Raw genomic sequence first — 21,626 nt, 5'->3', positions numbered from 1 at the left:
CCTCAGCCTGGACACCTTCCAGGCCTGGGCACAATTCTTTCCCTGGTACAGCTCTTGTTCCAGCTCAGGTGGTAGCTAGGGGAATTCTTCATGATGGTTCCTCTCTTCTATTTGTTCTGTTCCACCCCTTTATATATCTTTTGCATAAGGCGGGTATCCTTTGTCCCTCTGAGTTTCCACACACACACACACACCCCCAGGGCCAATGGGATGGGGGGAAGCTGGCACAAATTACGGGGGCCCAGTGGTCCGGGAGGGGGCCCGGGGCCTGGCTTCATTGGCCCTGTTTAGCCTGTCTGCCCTTGCTGAGGAGGCCAGAAAATTTTTTTTCACCAGCGCCTGAACCTGCTCTTGGCAGCCCTGCCCATCACTAGAAAAGCACCAGGTTAAAGATGGATTCCAGTTCATGTAACATGATCACATGTCACTGTAAGACCCCAGACTTCATTCCTCCCAGCCTGACTCACAGGAAGGCTTGCCTGCAAACAGACCCATCCAGTCAATTGTTCTGGTTATGGGAGCCAATAAAGATTCCAAACCACCATTAATGGCCCACGCTTTGTAAAATTACAATAGGCCCTCAGAGTTATATTTCATATTTCTAGTTTCAGATACAAGAGTGATACATTTATACAAATAGGATGAGCACACTCAGTAGACAATAAGCTTTGTAATGATACCTTACAAGAGACCTTTTGCATGAAGCATATTCCAGTTACATTATATTCACTTATTAGCAACTTTTTATAAAATCGTATAGATTGCAACGTCACAGCAGTTAATGGAGATTCTTTTTCAAAACAGGGACTACGGTTCTTTGCTTTGAAAACAGGAGGAGGAGCTGGGTGAAATCCCTGCTGCTATTGTGAAATGCTTGGGGCCACGGTGTACAGTGTAGTGACAAACACCCTGTCCCAGGCAGCTGCAGATTTGTTACAATATAGTAGCAGAGGCAAGAAGGAAAAGCGAGGTTTTCGGATCAGTTCTTCTCCCACTCATCAGATGCCTCTGGCTCTCCCGCCATCCAGCCCAATTTTCCATTATTCTGGCTGCCCAATCAGCAGGGGCAACACTTACCTGTCGTGTTGTTGCATGGGGAGGTTGGGGGAGGGAAAGGAGTTTGTGGTGGAAGCAGCAGAGCAACTTGTTTCCTAATTTGCTCAGAATGCAGGTTCCCACTAAAATGGCTACCCACTAAGTGGTCACCATAGAAACCTGCTCAGGTTCTCAAAGAAGCACTGCTCCCTGCAGGGAGAGGGACTCACTTCTACCAGGAGTTTTAGCTGACCTGTTCTTACACACTGGCTGCTCCCTTACCTGAGGGATATCTAGGCCTGCTGCCTCTCCCAGGAATATCCAAGCTCATCGGCAGGTCATTCCACATCACACACATTGTTTTCTCTCCAAGCTGACATGCCCGGTTTAATTTTCAAGCCAGGGCTCTGGCCACTCTGAAGCACTATAAATAATCCTGCCCTATATCTTTATATTAAAACCTTTCACACTGGTAATGGAAACATTATCCTAGCTGCTTCCCAAGGCCCTTTCATTGAAGGGAATCTCATAATCATTTATTAAGGCTCATAGCACCCATGCGAGGTATTATCTCCATTTTACTGAAGGGGAAACCGAGGCACAAAGCGGCCAAATCTTATCCAAGACCACACAGCAAGTCAGAAGCAAAGCAGGCAATGGAATCCAGAGGTCCTGAATCACAGTCATATGTGTGGATTTTCTGTAGGATCCAGTATTATAAAATGCTGTAGTGTAATCGTTGGACCACATGTCCTGAGATACGGAGCTATTGCTTAGCTTTGGTATGCCTCTCTGTTCCTTTTCCTCCAAGATCTGCCTATTTAATCCACATTTAGGCCTCTCTTCACAGTTCAGATCTTCTAAACCTTTAACCTCCTTGCTTTGGATTTTCTAAGCTGTTGATGCCTGTTTTGTAATGTGGGGTACCAAAATGTAGACTGAGTGGAGTGACAGTCTTATGGGTAAGACTGGGCTGGGACTCAGGAGATCGGGATCAGTTCCTGGTTCTGCCACAGCCTCCCCTTTCTTCCTTTTGCCTGTCTTGTCTATTTAGAGTTCTAGTGTCTATCTGTATGAGTACGTGCAGCACCCAACACACCAAAGCCGCTAGGCTCTATTTCAGTACAAATAATAAATCCTATCTAACCAAGGTTGTGAAAAGAGCCATCCTTACCCCTCTATTCCTACAGGTACCAACCCTGATTATATGGCGCTGAAGGGCATTTTTATCTTTTTTTTCCATCAGTGTCACACTGCAGACTAGCCCCACCCCTGCATTCGTTTTCCACATTGCTCCTCTTGAGACAGCACTCTCCTGTTATATGTGTCTATGCTTGTGCATCACATAGTATTATACATTTAGCTGCCTCAGACCTCATCACATTTCGACTTGCCTATCTCTCCTTGTCACACTGTAATTTCCATTCAGCCTCCTCTGTTTTTTCAGTCCCTTCCAGTTTTGTCTGATCCGCAAATGTGATCAATAGTGTAATTTATTCCCTCCCCACCCCCCCGGGCCATTCTTTAAATAATATCAACCCAAGACTGAGCTGATACGTCTTTGCTTCATACCTCATGCTATGTTGATGGGGTTTGGCTCAGGGTTAATTTATTTATGGTCTGTCAGGTCTATAGCCATGTGGCAATTGTCTCAAAAGGAATATTTCAATGATTTAGCCAGATTTCAGAATCATACACCCCTGCATCAAATAGAATGGCGCTGGATTTTTAAAATACAAACCTCCCGCAATAAAACTTTTTATTTAACTGTGGCTAAAGTACTGGACAGAGAGTCAGGAGATTTGAGTTCATTTGCCAGCTCTGCCACAGATTTGGCCAAGTCAAAAGATTTCTGTGCCCGTTTGTGCACCTAGAAAAAGGGGACAGATTGTCAGATGTGCTCAGCACTTGCCAGCTTCCTCTGTTCTCTATGGAGCTGAGGAGGGATCAGCACCTTAGGCATCTAAACCCAGATTTTCCCAAATGGGAGCTGAGCTCACCTGAAAATCTGGCCCCACTCGTAGATGCAGCTGGGTCCTTTTGAAAAATCTGGGCGTTAGTCTTTCCGTGCCTCTGTTTCCCATTTGTACAGACAGGGCTACGGATATTTCCTTTGTCTTGTCCCTTTAACTTGTCAGGTTTCTCTTACCATGTGCATGCACAAGGTCTAGCCCAACTCTTATCTGTCGGGGGACCTGAAAGTGCTACTGTAATAGAAATAATAATAAAAATTATTGCACCAAAACGGTTATGTAGCCATGAAAATGCTGAACTTCAACAGCATTTCTATTACATTGATTTCAATCGGGAAAACACATCTAGTTTCAGCAACTATTTCAAGTTTTGTTCGGTGGCAAATATCATTTTGCTTTGAGTTAATTCAGAACATTTCTGGAATTTGTATATGAACAGAGATAAACTGTATTCTCCACACACCCTTGGAAAGTGCTTCTCTTTCCATTGTACTAGTCCTCAGCTGAGATGGGGTCCTGTTGCGCTAGGGGCTGTGCACGCACATTGTAGCACAGTGTCATCTTGTGGGCCCTGCAGGTATCTAGCAGGAAGTAGGCTAGAGATAGAGTGGCAACAGTTTAGAGTTTTTCTGAGGAAGATACTGAATCTGTCATCATCCTTTACGTTGCAGATGCAATTGTTAAAGAAAAGAAATTGCACTGACAGCTGAGACTCATTGCTTCTCAGGAACTCTGCCAGTAGAATAAATGACAGTCCATACCCCAATAGCTTGCAGTCCAAGTTAACGCCTCTGAACTGCTTTCCGGTTATCTACAAGGATGAGAGGAAAGGAGAGATCTCCCTGTTCATCTGCTTGAAAACAGGCTAAGGAGAATATTCCAGGTGTGGCACCTTCAGGTGATTAGCTTGTCTTTGGTACCCTCCCTAACAGGAAGTTTCTCCTAGCAAGGTGTCCATATGCTCTAATGAGCTCCATGCTGGGGCAGGGAGGATATTGAGCTTATTGCCAAGATAAGGTCTTGGTCTGTGGGAAGACTAGAGCAAAGAAGCAGAGTGGAGTGTATGTGCTTGATAATCAACTGACACCTTATTTCTGTGTGTGTGAAAGGAGCATTGAGGAAGCAGGAAAGAGAAGAAGAGGGGATGTAGGAAAGGATGAGTAGGAACGGGAAGTGGATTTTTCCAGTGTCTCCTTAAACATCTCTTGTATAAGGTAAGTGCCATTAAGTCCCCTCTTTGGGGGTGGGGAGATATAGAAACTTTCCTCCCAAGTTCAGCTATTTCTCAGGATTGTGGCTGACTCTATGTGATGACTTTGCAGTCAGTCTCTCCCATGGAAGTGTTGAAACTTGTACTTGGATCTTCTTAGCAACTAGTTTATTTATATGACCATTTCTCTCTACAGCACTGGATAACGGGAAACTCTCCGATGTCTTCTAATCAAAAGACAAGTGATCCCAATCTGCTATTTTTCCACAAGAGATTCTGCCTAAAGCCTGTCTTCATCTAGCTATATTAAATTCTCTTCATTCCCTTTGTCAGCTAAATCTGCAATTTTGTCAAGGGAGGCAATCAGGTTTGTCTCATAGGATCTGTTCTTTATGAACCTGTGTTGCTTATCGCTCATCATGTTGTTCTCTCATAAGGGACTGACATTGATTCCCTTACTGTATTCGCCTGACTTGAAAATGCACTTGCTTGCAACAAGTGAGTGAAACCGACAAGTGGGTGTGCAGACCTTGCCAGAGATCAGTGACCCCTGCTGGAAGCACCCTTGGCAGAGTGAAGAGAGAGCTGTTCATGTATCAGGGGCAACTCTGACTTCCTTTTTATTAGTGATCACTTCTAAAGGCGTGATTCAAAGGCCAAGGAAAGATTCCCACTGACCTCAGTGAGCTTTAGATCAGGCCGTAAATCCCCTAGTGCCTCACTTCTTAACTATTTAAAACAGGGAATTTGTTCTCTCATCAGCTGCAAGTCTTGCCCTCTTGTTTCTCATGTATGTTAGTCGGTAGATATCCTGGTAATTAACAAACCACCTGTGGTTTATAGGATGCCAACAATTAATTCTCTTTCCTTTTTCTCCGTTCCTGCTCCACAGAGCTTCACGTCTGACTCCACTGCTGTTCTCAATCTGTATTCCACTGCCAGAGTCAATATTTCTCTTATATGTGGACCATGTGCAGGCTATTGCTGTATACAATGAGAAACTTAAAGTGAGGCAACTGCGTTATTGAAGCAGTTCTTAGACCTTCTGCTGTGTGTAATCCACTAACTTTTAATAGTAACATCTTAGGATGTGTAGTGCTTCAGAACACAATGGGCCTACTTTTTGCAAGGGCTAAGCACATTGTGGGCTGTGCTTTCTTGACAGTCTGGCCATGAGCATCACAATGGGAGCTCCTGGGCACTAAGTGCTATTGAACACCTGGCCTTGATTTATGTCCCTAAACAGGAGCGGATATCTCTTGAATGTCAGGCCCTAACTGTGGATGGTGAGCCCTTGGAAATCTGTCCCCCTACAAACATTGAATAACAACTCTCCCAACATCTCGGAGGAGAGAGGTAAATGGATTTATTCCCTCCATAGATTGGGAGAGCTAGGTAAAGTGACATGCCCGAGGCAACATTATGAATCAGTGATAGAGTGACAGATTTAGAATGCAGGCGTTCCTTAAATTCTGAGTCTTTTTTTTATGATTTCTTTCCCATTACTACAGTCCCCCTCTGCACTCCACCCTTCCCTAGTCAGCAGCTGTCAGAAGCTGGGGAACCCAGCTGTTTTCTTGTCATCTGGTCCATGGGATTAAATTCACTCTGTACAGCATTTGTCTACAAGTGTCTTGGGGACCCAGGGCTCAGTCACTGCCTGAAGTAGCTTCTCCTGGTGCTGGTGTAATTTGGTCACTGACATGACTTTAATCCAACCCTTAAGTATGCATTTGTTTCCAGTAAGCCTTTGAGTACAGCCAAGTCCTTTTTATATTGAAATCCAGGATCCTCCATAACATTTTATTATGAGGTTTGCTATTTTTGGAGCTGCAGTTACCCTGTTATGAGCAAGGCATATAACATCTTTTGATATGAAATCATTAAGGGCACAGCAGAGTTCATTACAGAGGCATTTCACTGTATTAAGAACAAATCAATACCACATACTAATATATCAACATGATACCTGGCTTCAGTTATGAATAGTGCAGCTAGAATGGAGACAATATTCTCTTGGCCCATGTGCTCCTCTTCCAATATATTACTTGTTGTGTTTTCCCTAGTTGTTGTGATGGATTTCTATTTGGACATGATCCAATGGCTGTTTTTTGAGATATTTGAACACTATATTTTTAAGTCATAGGAGAAAGATATAGCAAATGTATCTTCCTGATCAAGCAAGGATGCAGGTAGACCTCCATTGATTTCAACTGAGCTCCATGGGGGTCCTTCCAGAGAGAGATCATTGGAGGACTGGGGTCCAAAGCATCATCTTTTCATGCTTGGCTCATGCACATTTCCCTAAGTAATAAATAACTACGGAGCAAGCATTAGAAACTTCAGCCTAGGAGAGGATTTTGAAGGGAGGGAAGAGGGGAAGTTATAAAACATTTTAAGCAGAAGGGAGGGCACTGCTGGCAGTGAATTCTCTGGAAGGGTCACTTTCCTTTGGAATGATCTGCCCTGGATCAAGATCTGAATTAGCTGTCCTTCTGGGCATGCTGTACAGCCTTTCTAGTTGAGTCGGCATTGGCAGAGGGCTGAGGTGGTACAGAGTGGTCTTTCTGTCTACTGGTAAGGTGTTTGTGGGGATGGGGCAAAGGGCATTCTAAACTGTATTATTAATATGACTAAATGGTGGGCAGAATTCTTTCCAAGGAAATCAACAGTAAGTCTATCCCATAAAAAGAATTGGAACTCTGGCCTCCCCCAGCCACCTGCCTTCCAGAATTTCTCCAGAACCATCAAGCCCTGCTCTTGTGCATCTTGAAACGTTCCCTTTTGTAGCTGACCCAGTGACTTTTTTTTTTCCCCACCGCCATAACGTTTCTCGTGCTCATCACAGTGTCTGATGTCGATGTGAATCTCCTGCAGCAGTAACTTGCTTGGGGTAACTCAATAATCCCTAGAGGATGATAGGGGTGGCTTTGTTGGGCAAACAAACAATTATTCAACAGTGGATTTTAATTATTTTTTGCCTCTTGAAATTATGCTTAATGGAGAACAGCAGCCATTTGTCAAGGCCACACTTAACACTGACTGGAACCAAAGGGGGCTTTCTTAAAGCCACGCTGACAATAAAAAATCAAGTTAGCAGTGCTTGGTGCTGTAGGCTTTCTCCATAATGATCTGACACGCTCAAGCCATTATTAACTTAATGCTTTCATTTACTAGATCATTCCTGGAGGAAGCCCTCCTGGTCTATCGACTATTGCCAGTTAGAAAAAAGTACAGTTAATAGCTTGGGTTGCACTGGGAAAGGCCTACGGCTCAAGACAAAGTTAATTCAATTTCGTTTTGTTAAATTTCTGGCACGAACTTAAGCAAAGCCTCTTGTTCTACACTTCCGGCCCAGGTATTCAGTATTTTATTATTGTGAATTTATTTGTAAGCTTAATCAGGGCCGTCCTTAGGATTTATGGGGCCCTACGCAGTATTATTAAACTGGTGCCCCTATGCCGGATGGCAGCCCAAGCTCACAGCCTGGTGGGGGAGGGGGAGGAGGGACTTGACAGCAAAGGATAATGAGATGCCCAGCCTGCCTCATGGTGGCGGAGTCACAGTTCCCCGCAGAGACTTCCATGCACTCTCCCTCATGCAGAATGGACATGAAGAAAGTACCTAATTAAAAGCACTAAAATTTGGGAATAAAAAATGTCAGTCACAGGTTTTTTGATATGCCCTGAAGTTTGTCAGAGATTTATTTGCAAAAACTTCATAGTAAGGGTGAGTCAGCTGTCCTGCTGAATACAACATTACATATAATGGAATACCTGATGCAGCTCTTCTCTGTTTTACATTTTCTTCATCAGTATTTCTAAGTTGAATTTATATTTTAAATGTACTCAAATCTTAAGCCAGCATTCCAGATTACTACATATTTAACTCACTGAAACAAAGACATTCTTTTAAATTAATCAGAGAGGTTTAGTGTGTTCATAACAATGTTCATTGCTTTTAGAAAAAGGGAACAGTAATTTACTTCGTGTGATCTCCATAACAAGAGACATGGTTATGAAATTTCACCAACTTAAAAAAAATATGTTTCCAAAGATTTTAGGTATAACAAGGATTTTGTCTTACTAAGGTACTGATTTTGCTGGAGGGTTCTTTTAAAACTAGTTTGTCGGATAGTCAGAAGTAAAGAAAGGGAACTCTTTGTCCAGCGATCTGGAAGGGAAGGACTGTTGTCCCTTTAAGGGCTCTCTTCAGTGGGGAGTGGGGGGAGAGGTGGTGAAGGGATGGACAGAAAGGACAGGAAGACTTGGAAGCACTTTTTTTTTTAACTATAGTAATTAAAATGTGTATTTTAGATAAGGGAGGTCTTTTGAAGGATTTATTTAAAAAAATGTGTGTGAAGATCCACACATTTAAGGCTAAAGATGATTGTGCATCTAAAACTCTATGCAAGCATTTTTTAGAAATGTGATTTTATAATCTTCACCAGCTCACTAATGAAATATTTTTAAAGCAAATTTTAAACTAAGGTCCTGTAGACTGACATGTTCTGTGTAAATATTACATTAATGCACAACTGTTTTTGTCAGTAAAGTCAGAAACTGACAGTAAAAAATTTATTTGGGCATAAGCTTTCGTGGACATCTGATGAAATGGGTTCTAGTCCACAAAAGCTTATGCCCAAATAATTTGTTAGTCTTTGAGGTGACACAAGGACTCGTCCTTGTTTTTGCTGATACAGACATAGGGTATGGCTACATTTGGAATTTCAAAGTGCTGCCGCGGCAGCGCTGCCACGGCAGCGCTTTGAAGTGTGAGTGTAGTCAGAGCGGCAGCGCTGGGAGAGAGCTCTCCCAGCGCTGCATGTAAACCACATCCCTTACAGGTGTAGCGTGCAGCGCTGGGAGCCGCGCTCCCAGCGCTGCTGCCCTGATTACACTGACACTTTACAGCGCTGTATCTTGCAGCGCTCAGGGGGGTGTTTTTTCACACCCCAGTTGCAGCGCTGTAAAGTGTGAGTGTAGCCAAGCCCTAACAGGACTACCACTCTGAAACCTGTCAGTATATACCTTGGGGTTGGCAAATGCCTGTTAAATGGCTTTATTACCTCTTGAATGTCTCTTTAACAGTTTCAATGTTGTGCTAATAGGTCTGGCAGGCTGGAGGTTTTTTCACTTTTAACTACTAGATTCCCTCCCAAGGAAGACTCACCAGGCTAGAGCAGCCATCTGTGTGAGCCTGCAGGAAGGGTCAGAACAGGGATAGGAAAACAAGAGGGTGGACACTAAGCCCCAGTGGTGCCCCAAATTTTCAGGTGCCCTACGCAGCTGCCTATGTTGCCTATGCCTAAGGACGGCCCTGAGCTTAATTATAAAAGTACTGAACTTCCAATTTTTCAGGGCACTGTCAGCTTTAGGGCTTCTGTATATTAGACAATGTTACTGCGTTTAAAGACAATTGGTAAGAGTTGTGTTAGCTGGCATGGTACTAACTGGTCACTGCAGACAAAGACAAGTTCTGTTTCAGCAACCCAGGGTTTAATAGTGAATAGTTGACACAGTGCTGAACATAGTTTGCCCTGTTTTGTGACGACTAGTCAGTTACATTTAGCACCACTCATCTCATCTCATTCCTATCTGAACAAGGCTAACACTAGTAATATAGACAGGCCTTAGTGAAAACCCCCATAGCTTGTAGTAGTCACAGCAGTCTGTGAATAAACAAGTTGAGATCACTAGGCTATAACTTGATAGATTTTAGACTAGCAAGGACTACTGTGATGATAATATAACTGAAATCTTGCATAGACTTTCAAGCCCAACAACTATTCATTGAACTTGAGTATCTCTTCTAGAAAGAGATCCCATCTTGATTTAAAGACTCCACCTGTTAGAGAACTTATGAGGTTTTTCTCCTTTCCCACTAGCAGTTTTTAAACAAGTTATTTAATAAGGGAAAGCAGGAAATATATCTAGAAAGGGATAGTTAAAGTGGTTAACCTACCTGTCGTGTTCTGCACTGTGTGTCTGCCAACCCAGAGGTAGGGCTTCTGTACACAATTAAATTCCCAGTAAAAGCTCCATCCAATATTGCAGGAGTGCACAGTGCGGTGCCCAGGGGCTGAACACAACCCATAGAGGAATAATAGAACCTAGTTCCTGGCTGTGCTGTAATTGCAGAATGAGTATGAAGCTGATCAACTTACTGCAAGTGAGTATTGCAGTCTTCAAAAAGCCACTTCTATTTATCAGTCTGGAAAGATACAAGTAGAAACAAATGTTAGGACTATTACATCAGCTGAAGACTTTTCTATGGTATTTGTCACAATGGTGTCTGAAAGCCTCATAAACTAGCTAGCTGTCTCACAAGTGGGAGAAATTGAGGCACAGAGGAATTAGGTGACTCGTCTAAGCTCACGTAGGAAATCTGTCCTTGGCTCTGCTACTGCACTCAGACCTCTTGAGACCCAGCCCAGTACCTTAGCTACAAGCCTGTCCTTCCTTCCCCATAGCTGTGCATATTTACTGCTTGTTTTTAAGTTATACATATGAGTATGCTAATTAGGTGGGGTCTTTCTGCTCTTGGCAAGTAGTTCACATGGTCTTCATTGGGGCAGAGATATGGGAAACATCCCAGATAAAGCAATGGGCATCCTGCTTGTCAAGGGATGATCAGATTGGGCTGTTGGGCCACACTCAAAGCTCACTGAGGTCAGCATCCCAGATCAGGTCCCTAAAGAGAGGTATTGATGATGATTTTGTTTAATACACATGGCATATTTAAAGCATTGAGATACCATGGTATTAAGAAGAGCATAATATTGAGGTAGAACACATTCAAATCCAGGGGTTTAGTGCAGGCCCTTGTTTAGTTAATTTCAAGTAGACAGACATGGCGCTGATGCTGAGCAAAGTGTGGATCCTAACTTTTTGGCTCAGGGCCTTTTTGTTTAAAACAACAGGCCTAAATTTTTCAAAAGCAACTAGTGACTTTTGGGGTGCCCAATTTAAGGCACTTTGTAGAGGGGTCTGATATTTAGAAAGTCCTAAGCATCTGCCCCCTGAAACCCAGGCCCCTTCAAGTTGCCTCCTATTGGGCATGCAAAGTCACTAGTCACTTCTGGAAAACCTAGGCCATAGCCCATAACATTTGTTTTTTTAGGAGTGTTAACTATGTTTATTCCTTGCATGCCCAACAGCTGATATGCTTCCTTTGATCACCATTAGGTCTGCCCCCAAAAGCAGAAAATAACCAACCGTTTTTTTTAAAAGCTCTTGCTCTTACATTTGAGAAGGATAAATAAAGGATTTTCCTGCATCTATTTCTGATTCAGCTTTTACAAGGCATTATGATTACATTCAGCACAGCACATGTAGAGTAGGTACCACAAAAAAGTGGGTCAGGCTATGGAAATCCTGTGTGCTGCTCTGGGGTGCTGCATCTTGGTTATAGTTATATAAAAGGGCGTTATGAAAGGAGGTGTCTGACTGGCTCACTGAGGCTTTGACTGTGTGTATCGCTCTGTAAATAGGGTGCCAGAGCCACAGCAGGTGCAAACTTCTCTACAAAGTGCTGGTATGTAAAGATCTTCCCAGGGCCGCCCAGAGGATTCAGGAGGCCTGGGGTCTTTGGTGGTGGAGGGAATTGCTGCCGAAGACCTGGCACTTTGGTGGTGGGTCCCGGGGCAGCAGGACACCCCGCTGTGGGTCTTTGGGGCACTTTAGCGGTGGGTCCTGAAGTGGAAGGACCCCCCGCCGCCGAATTGCTGCCCAAGACCTGGAGCGGAAGAAGCTCCGGGGGCCTGGGTCCCATGACAGTTTTCTGGGGCCCCTGGAGCGAGTAAAGGATCCTGCTCCAGGGGCCCCAAAAAACTCTCATGGGGGCCCCTGCAGGGCCCGGGGCCTCGGGCAAATTGCCCTACTGCCCCCCTCCCCCCGGGTGGCCCTGGATCCTCCTAGGAATGCTCCTGTGTTAATCTCGAGTGGAGGTGCAGATCTCTAGCATAAAGGGCTACGTTATATCTTCTTTCATCAACAGTATCAAAGTCCAGGTTGAATTTGCAGGACTGGCAGCTGGAAAATCACGTAAACCCTTTGGCCTTAATCCACATTTGCTAAAATCTAGGGTTTGGGGAGAGAGTGAGTGTTTGAGTAGCCTAGTGGTTAGGGCATCCACTTGGGAGGTGGGAGACTCAGAGTCCAGTCCCCCTGCTTCAATCACTTTCCAATTGTTTATCCCCAGCGGAACAACTTCGACAGAAGAGACTGAGGGAGCCCCACATCAGAAATCCCATAGTCAGTGGTTAAAGCACTAAAGAGGCTTTCTGGATCACGGTGTTGTTCCTGTGACTTCCCCTCTCCCCCAACCTGTCCCTAAAGGTTAGGCACAGGGATGCTCAGTGTTGCACTACACAAGTTCCTTTGGATCTGGGTCTTAGTGTCTATGGCACAACTTCACAAGCTGCTGCTGCATTATATTCTCAGTCTTTTTGCTACCTCATAGTCCTCTTATGTCTTGTCTCTTACATTTTTTCATTTGGCTAGGTACAATACAACCTTAAATTTTCTTCCTAAAAAGCTTTGCTTCAGAGGGATAAAAGCATGTCTTTTTGTCTGAGTAGCTGGGAAAACACTATAGATGGCTCTCAGGCCACAGACTGTATTAAGAACAGTATCAGAAGAAAGTTGGAGAACTCTTGTTTCCTTACTGCTTATGGCTTTAGTCCTATTTTGTAAGGACTCTATGCTAGTTTCTTCATACCGATGAGATCAGCCTCTAGGTTTTCTAATTAGCTAACTAAATACAGATTCTTCCTTAGCTGTAGTCCCAAAATTAGCAAAGTATAGGTTAAGAGATTGAGCTAAGACTTCAATTTTGAAGCTAAGTACTTCATATGCCCCTGTTGCATCTTCTAGTGTTTTGTTTTTTTTTTGCTCATTCCTGCTCAGCACCTTCCACCTTCTTTATTCCTAAAGCTCCAGGGTTCCAGTACATTGTCCATTTGTGTGGACAATGTACTCATGACAGATCATTTTCCATGCTGATATCAAATCTCAGGATGTTTGGCAGATCCAGGATCTTAGCTAGGATTATGGTGCGGACAGGTTGTCTGAGGTGCTGTATTATTTTTTTTTCCCCAGTGCTTGTTTACTGTGACTTACCCTTCCCACCTTTTTTTTTTTAAGCAAAAGGTCCAGTCTTTGACTGGAAGAGACTCAGTTTGGAGTCATAAGGTAGGAAAGTCCAAGATTTAAGCACAAACACAATGGGAGGTCAAGAGAAGCATGTCTGTTGAGCCCCCCTCCACATCTTTTGAACTAAATCTTGTGATTTTAAGAAATGAATCACTACTTCCATTGTAGGACCTACACAAACAGAGCTCTAGAGCTGCTGCCTCTATTATCACACTACATTGTGTTGCATCTGTTCTCAAAGAAAACAGACTTGTGTCCCCAAGAGGACTTCTCTAAAAAGCATGTAAAAACAGGACATTTACTAAATATCACAGGAATTACCTGAAATAAATCCGTTAGCTCATTTAATCCAGCCCCTGCACACTAGTGTGCAGGATTGTTCTCCAATGGAAGAGTCTACTTTTGAAAAGGTATCTAATGTACACAACCGTGTCCCTTTAACCATGAAGCCTTAAACAGAATGTTTTTAATGTATTTTCCTAGATATGGCAGACGTGCAGAACATAAGCTATCCAATTGTGAAACACAAATGCCAAAACTAATCACTTAATGCCCTTTGCATTAGGATAAAGCATGTGTTTTAAAATACAGCAGTCCACATTAAGCAGTTTTTCATTTGGAAAACTGTCAGAAATAAACTAAAAAGGAAGTTTAAACTATAAAGATTCCTGGGACTGATCAATATAGCTAAAACCGTGGTAACTTCTCTTTTATAGTATCAGAGGGGTAGCCGTGTTAGTCTGGATCTGTAAAAGCAGCAAAGAGTCCTGTGGTACCTTACAGACTAACAGACGTATTGGAGCATGAGCTTTCATGGGTGAATATCCACTTCGTCGAATGCATTTGTCTCTTTTATAGAGAATTGTTAACGCTCAATGAAAGATATTGTGGCAAAACTGGACCATTGTAGTGAGGCAGTTGTGCCCAGTAATAGCCCTAGTTATTAAACAGCACTCATCTAGAAACCAGATTTTGTTTAACCCAACTTTGCAGTTTCTTTATGGGGAAAAAAATCCAGTTACTTTTTACTCAGCAGCTGAGCTGTATGTGCCAAGAAAGCAAATGTTGCCAAGGAATATGGGCTCTAAATTAGAGAATTATTGTATTATCTTCTCCAGTTTATCTTCTAGCAACCTAGTGTGGCTGTGAATTGTGTCTTGACATTTGCATATAGGCTGAAGCTGCATTCTCAAGGGGAGTTCTAGGCATGCACACAATGCAGGACCTGTGCCTCTTACTCTTTGTGGGTGGTGAGGGGGGGAAATTGTATGAGGAAACTAAGTCTTTCAGTCAGTAGAGATACAGGTGCCACACTGAGAAGGGTGCAGTAAGAAGTATAGTTCTTCCTTTAGCTATGATACTAAATTGATGTCTCTTCTGACAGCATCCCAAGGTTAAGGGGTGACTATCCTCCAGACTTGTGGTGGAAAGACTTACCTAACAGTCACTCTTTCTTAGAGAGGTAACAGCCAAGATTTATGTGAGTTACTGCTGAGGACCCAGTGTTCAGTCCTGCAAGCTGAGCATTCTGGCCCTGATTCAGGAAAGCAGTTAAGTACATACATTACATTAAGATGCGAATTGGCCCACTGCCTTCAATAGGACTGCTCTGTATTCTTAAATTGAGCACCTGACTACCTGCTTTACTGAATCAGGTGGAGGGTGCTCAGTACCTTGCAGGATCAAGGCCATAGACCTCTGTCCTGCCAATACTAATATGCATTCTCAACTTCACTTAAATTGTTAATTGGCTTTAGAGGGACAACTCACAAGTTAAGCCTGTTAAGTGTGTGCAGGATCAGGGCTATAATTGTTGCTCCCTTTGCTTTTCCATGGTCAATGTTCTAAACTAACTGAAGCATAGGTGCTCCCAAACTTAATTCTAGGGAAGGCCATCTGCCTCCTTCACAGGGGTAGGAAATACCCGCTACTATCACTGACAGTGAAGAGGAATGTCTGCTCTTGCAAAATGACCTCTTCTTACACAGTACTTATTTTCCTTACTCTGGTGGAACTCAGAACTTCAGACCCAGCCTCTTCACTGTACACTAGTGTAGACAACTGCTCAGAAAAGGAACAATTTAGCTCAGTGGTTTGAGCATTGGCCTGCTAAACCCAGGGTTGTGAGCTCAATCTTTGAGGGGGCTGCTTAGGGATCTGGGGCAAAAATCAGTACTTGGTCCTGCTAGTGAAGGCAGGGGGCTGGACTCGATGACCAGTCAAGGTCTCTTCCAGTTCTAGGAGATAGGATATCTCCAATTATTATTATAATTTCATCTCAGCATTGAGTGGTGTTTTAACTTTAACACAAGGAATAAGGAATTTCAAGTTTAGTGGACACTAAAAGCCTAATCCAGAAACTGAAATTGGATTGGGGAAAGGGAATAACTAAATACAATTCTGTAATAATCACTAAACAACTTGGCTACATTTCATAACAAAATTTATTAAATACTGTTACTGGGTGAAAATTTCTTAAAAGGACTGAAGGAAAGGGAAACTGCCTACTTGACTGTCAGGCATCCTTCCATCCATACTTTAATTAAACTCCAATGCTGGACTGTAAGTGGATTTCATCTTTCAAATGCTTCCTTGGAAGAGATTAGTGGCTGGAAAGTGAAATCCTTCAGTGGCTGGTGTATGAATGGCTTGCATCTCTCTAACTCCTAAACAGTCCAGTTGGAGGCTTGCTAGTGGTGCTTTTTGGTCCATATGGCTGCAGTATGAAACCATCCACCCACTGCTTATTTCTCCAGAGGGGCATAATTCAAGAGCTTCTCAATCAGATCCACGTGGGCTAGCAGCATGCGACGGCAACAGTATCTCTTCAATCCCAGGGCGTCCAGGGCATCCCTGACAATGAACAAATGACATAGTGAAAAAGCATTCCTTAGAATAGTAGCATTGAAAGTGGCCCTAAGCGACATACTTAAAACTTAAAATTTAAGAGTGACAATATACTTTAAACTAGAGTGACACTAGAAACACAGGAGTAGTTAGCAGCTTTTAAGAGGTCCTGCTCAGTCCTGGACAGGGATCTTATTTGTGTTAATGTTCTTTTCAGTGTTGTTGCTGAGCAGGATACATAGCTGAAGCCTGCTCTTCCTGTCAGACTAATTAAAGAAGGGGGTCCAACCCTTTCTGTGGAACTGAAGTTAAACACAGAGTCAAACTGACATTGATATTTCCACCCTCTTCTTACAGGTGGTAAATCTGACTGCCTAATTCCCATGGGGACACAATTAACTGCCTTTGGAAATCCAAACGCTCTGTGTCTAGTTCAGAAGGATTCTCTCCACTATGAAAGACCACGTCAAACTCAACCCATGACCAGTCTGCTGAATGCAAGTTTTTCCAGCGAGGAAACATCTTTTTAGACTTCATGGTTGTGAACATGACTTTTAAATAAGCCCATGCTTACAGTATTATAACTGAGTAAGGGGACTTGGTTTCACTATTGCTGCAATTGGTAGCATAGAGAGTGACCTACTCTGGTTTAAAAATCTGGATGACCAGAAACATTACCCTGGTAACAGGGATGCTGTTTAGAAACTTGTACTGTAACAGCATCCCCGCTACTGTGATAAAAGCCTTAAACTGTCTGGGATTTTAAGCCAGTTACTTGAATATAGTTTGGTCACATCTATACTAACTAGGAACCCGGCTAGTGTAGTCATAGCCCAAGTTCTAGAGCCAGAGGCCCTTCTTCTGATATTACAATGGTGTAACTCCACAAAGTTGAATTGCTCCAGATTTACACTACTGAGATCAGAACCAGGTCCACAATATGTCAAAACAGTCCTATCAAGTCTCAAACATACATTTCTGCCACATACAAATAGTTCATGATGGCTTTGACATTCCTCTAAGTAGAGTTACTTAAATTGAAGACTGAAAAAACAAATACACTCTCTTGGAACTGAATGGTAATTAGTAAGCTACCACTGAAAAGAGCCATGATAAATAGCTATTAAAATGAGCATTATAAAAAAATTCTTAGAAGCCTGCTCTGTATCGTTACTATAGGCTATAATTAACACTGTAACACAAATTGCCATAATTTCTTTCCTGGACCTGTAGTATCCGAGCTCAACAACATTCATTGGTGTGATCTTTCTGGAAGGGCACTTGCAAGTATGCACTCCAGGATAGCAATGGGATTTAGGAAAAGTAATGCCTGGCACATTCATCGAACACAACTGACAAATGAGAAATAAAATCTCAGTTGTGAGATAAGTCTTTTCTACAACCTTGGCAAGAAGCTCTGAAGAGGCTAAAGGGGTGGATTAGGAATCCCCATGTGTTTAAAGGCTAGTCAAGGGAAGATTTTAGTTTTTTTTTTTTTTAAACTAATCTCAGCTTCGTAGTCTCTCTGGTAAAGCTGGGAGTCTTAAGCCCCAAACTTCATTGAAAGCTGGATTTGTTAGAAATTGTCTTAATGGGAAACAGACTATGCAGAATAAACACTGGAAGTAGTAATACATAATGAATTGTCAAATGCATAATGAATTATTTTTTCTGATCTGCCAATTGTACATAACAGTTGGTAAAAAATTACAAATGATTTATGTGATTTACTTTTAAATGACTTACCAAAGGAAAGATTATTTTCAGTGCAGAGTGTTATGTTTCCTAATGTTCAAGCAGACACTTAGGATCTGTCTGGTACATAATTGAGATTTATAGTGTGACTTGAGAGAAGTCTCCTTCAAGTTTAGTTCTTGGGCAGCTCCAAGTAGACTGTGTTAAATGTGGAGTAGCGTTATGGTTATCAACCAAATATTGAGAGAGAATTATGTGATTTATCATTTCATCTGAAGAATAGAACATACTCCCAAAAAACCCTCAGTCAGCTCTCAAAAATGACTAGCAAATTTGGGTGTCCAACTTGAGACACCTTAAAAAGGGCTTGACTTTCAGAAATTACATACTTCAACACACAGCTCAAGTGGGTAGATACGCAAAATTACTAGTTACTTTTGACAATCTTGGCCTCCACTTATCATTTCCTCCTCTTTCATGTATTTTCCAGTTGCAGTGCTGATGTAACAAACTGCTAGCAAAGTTGAATTCAGTTTTTTCTCCCCCATACAGTATTCATCTAAGGGCACTGCTACACTAGAGAGTATACAGAGGCGCTAGTGGCTGTAAATGTAGCTGCTCTATGCCAGTGACAGAGAGCTCTTCCACTGGCTTAACTACTCCTGTTCCTGTGAACGGCAGTAGCTTGTTGGCAGGAGAAGCTCTCCCGCTGACATAGGGCCATCCACACCAATACTGATGTTGGTATAAATTATGTCACTCAGGGGGTAGTTTATTCACACCCTGAGTGATGTAAGTTATGCCAACATAAGCTGTAGTGTAGACATAGCCTGAGATTGTTGGGTCTTTACTCAAGCCTCTGATCATCCCTTTGGCTAGGTGGCAGAAGGATTCACTAGGTGACATTACAGCTTTTTTCTGCCTGTATGGTTGAATGAACAGTGGTGTGGCTTTGTGGTGAAGTCTCCATTATAGCTCCCCCTTCAGCTATTAGAAAAAGCACTGGACAGAAAGGGTTGTTTTTCTAAGCTGCTGAACACTTACTGACTTCAATAAGAGATGTGAGTGCCAAGTATAACTGAAAAATCAAGTGGTGGGTGCCCTCGTTCATTTTACAGACAAGATGTAGGAGGGCTGGTGAAAACTCTTATAACCCTGCAGGAAACTTAACAAGCGGGGAAAGCAGTCAAGTGGCAAACTAGGGCCTGTGAATATTTACACACATACTTTAGGCACTACCCCAATGAAGTCCATAGATGAATACTGAGGGCCTGTCTATGCTACAAAATAAGGTCAATCTACAGCCACCGCAGCAATTAAATCGGCTGTTGGTGTCCATGCTACCCTCCTTCTGCCAGTGGTGTACATCTTCACCAGGAGCGCTTGCTCCAACTGCAGTGGGGCATTGTGGAGCACTGACAGCTAGAGCCGGTGGCACTGTGTGCCCAGGGTGGGGATCAATTTTACAGCAGGAGCTTGCCAGAAGTGAATTGACATTCTTGTCAGTTTCACGGCTGCTGTTTCACATTTCCTCTCCAGCTCCCCTTGAGGCCAATGCCCTGCTGACAGTGCAGGGCAGGAGGGGGAAGAGCTGTGAACCTGGTGGCTGACTGTTAGCAATGGGGCCAGGTCTCCAGTGTCTACATGGACACTGCACCACCCTAGCTACATCAACCTAAGCTCCACATCTCTCGTGAAGGTGGTGTTATTAAGTCAATGTAGTCGGCAATTTACATCAGCAGGAGCAGTATCTTAATATAAGTCAACATAAGATGCCTTATGTCAATCTATCTCTGTAGCATAGACCATGTCTGGCTAAGTCTTTGCAAGATTAGGGCCAAGGAACATAAAGAAATACTTACCCTTCTGTGTACTCTGCTTGCAGAAGGCCAAGATATGCCTCCCACTTATTTCCAACTATTTTGCCGCAAGTGAAGCATCTGACTGGGATAATCATTTTCTTGCAGTAACTGTCAAAACATTAACCAAATAACCTGTTTATCACTTGGGAATACATGTCAGAATGCATTTGATGCATCTATAAAATATCACCATGGAAGTTTTTCACATAGGGCAAAAGGGAATGTGGGAACTCCAGAACTGCACCACAGCTGGAAGGGTCAGCTCCACCACTCAAGTATAAACATTCTCCTTTTGTTTATTTTAATGTTACTACTGGATTGATTAACCTATTAATATTATAGAGCAGCTGTATGCCAAGTTTCAGCCCACATGCAGTTTTAACACAATCCCCTGAGGGTCGGTCTGCACTTACCACAGTGTGCAGAGTACAGGCATTACACACTTACCTCCACACTGCCATGAAAGGCAGTCTGCATTTCTATCCTCCATGTGGTATGTACACAGTGCAGGGAATGGCCCCAGCAGCTTCCCCACTGCTGGAGCCTTTCCCTATTGCGGGAGCGGAAAGGCTCCGGGAGCGGGATGGTAAATTTACTAAAAAGAGCCACGTAGGAGGCACTCTGAGGCACCTAAAGAACCTGCGTAGGGCCCTTTAGAGTATATCTACACTGCCCACATTACAGCACAGCCAAGGCCACAATGCTATGACATGGGCAGTATAGGGGATGTCTACACTACCCACGTTAGCGTGCGGCCATGGTAGTGCTGTGACATGGGCAGTGTAGACAGTGCTTTCTTGCTGGGCAAGAGTTCTCCGGGCAACAAAACCCCCCGCTCCTAACAGCAGTGGTAGCTTTATCGCCAGGCGCACTGTCTATACTGGTGCTTTTCAGCGCTAAAACTTTTGTCACTCAGGAGGATGTTTTTTCATACCAATGAACGACTAGTTTTTGCCCTGAAAATGGCAGCGTAGACACAGCCTCACTCGTTTAAGCCGCTTACACCGGTGGTATATGGCGTCTGCGCTCTAGGCGCTGCCCTGCGAGACATACCTTGGATTAGTAATAATTAAAAAAAGGGGGGGGGGGCGGCATCTGAGTGGATCAAGTGCCAGGGAACAGGAGCTCCGCGCTACAGCGGTGCTAGAACCAGGGCTGCAAGCTGCGACTCCGGGCTTGTTTGTTTACAGGAGAAACAAGAAGGTTCACGGTGGGGACCTGGGCCGCGGCGCCTGGTTCCAGGGGCCGCTTCCTAACACTCCCCCTCCCCGGGGCCGCGCACGGGACAGGGCCCCGCCTTACACCCACCCCGCACATGGATGCGCCGGCCCAGCACCATCTCCCTGTCCCGCCTGCGGGGACGGCGCGCGCCGGGAGCGCTCGTTGCGGGCGGAATGGGGGGAGGGGACACTCGGGGCTCCCTGGCCAAGTACTGTACCAAGCGCGCGCGCGAAGCCGGGGGCGGCTACGGGTCGCGCGAAGCCGGGGGAGACCCCGGTGGGTGTCTGCAGGGAAGAGGCGCGGGCCGGTCCCAGGTGGTTGGCTCCGGGCGAGGGAATCGCTCCTGGGAAGGGGGTGGTGACGGTGGGGCCCGCTCCGCGGCCCGGAGACCAGGCAGAGGAAGTTGGCGCCCTCCCCGAGTTAGTGGGTCCAGTTACCTCAGCAGAGCCTGCACCGCCTCCGGTAGCTTCACCCCGCGCGCCGCTGCTGCTCCTCCAACGGCAGTTGCCCTGCTGTCGGCGATACCACTATACCTGATTTGGCGGGGGAGAGGGTCGGTGACGAGACACAAGGCACAATGCAACCAGGGATAATAGTGATCTACAGCATAACGCATGTCTGTGTGGGG

At 44.1% G+C, this 21,626-nt stretch overlaps 1 protein-coding gene and 1 long non-coding RNA gene across 3 annotated transcripts; one reads left to right on the top strand and one right to left on the bottom strand.

The window, feature by feature from the left end:
* The first annotated feature begins 676 nt into the window (after positions 1-676).
* On the top strand, positions 677-17,375 carry LOC115650535. The gene is made up of 2 exons (XR_004000120.1): positions 677-4,222; positions 16,578-17,375. It is a non-coding gene; the product is annotated as an uncharacterized LOC115650535 (long non-coding RNA).
* POLR2L (RNA polymerase II subunit L) lies at positions 15,800-21,609 on the bottom strand. Of its 2 annotated transcripts, none has more exons than XM_030560659.1 (3): positions 21,436-21,609; positions 19,778-19,885; positions 15,800-16,226 (listed from the first exon to the last, which is right to left on the bottom strand). In XM_030560659.1, the coding sequence occupies exons 2-3, from the start codon at positions 19,870-19,872 to the stop codon at positions 16,118-16,120; spliced, it is 204 nt and encodes a 67-aa protein (XP_030416519.1). In that variant the 5' UTR covers positions 19,873-19,885; positions 21,436-21,609; the 3' UTR covers positions 15,800-16,117. The 2 variants fall into 2 exon arrangements, with proteins under 2 accessions (XP_030416519.1, XP_030416520.1); XM_030560660.1 differs by lacking the exon at positions 21,436-21,609 and adding an exon at positions 21,086-21,179.
* Positions 21,610-21,626: the final 17 nt, after the last annotated feature.

The sequence above is a fragment of the Gopherus evgoodei genome, chromosome 4 (assembly GCF_007399415.2).
Source record: "Gopherus evgoodei ecotype Sinaloan lineage chromosome 4, rGopEvg1_v1.p, whole genome shotgun sequence".
Classification (NCBI taxonomy): domain Eukaryota; kingdom Metazoa; phylum Chordata; order Testudines; family Testudinidae; genus Gopherus; species Gopherus evgoodei.
Note: the sequence above shows the minus strand (reverse complement) of the source record. Positions and strands in the feature narration are given on the sequence as shown.

Excerpts from the sequence above, each read along its gene's own strand:
- POLR2L (XM_030560659.1), bottom strand. The coding sequence starts at position 19,872 with ATGATTATCCCAGTCAGATGCTTCACTTGCGGCAAAATAGTTGGAAAT. Across the intron at positions 16,227-19,777 it reads CAAGCAGAGTACACAGAAGG|GGATGCCCTGGACGCCCTGG; the intron begins GTAAGTATTTCT and ends GTTCATTGTCAG.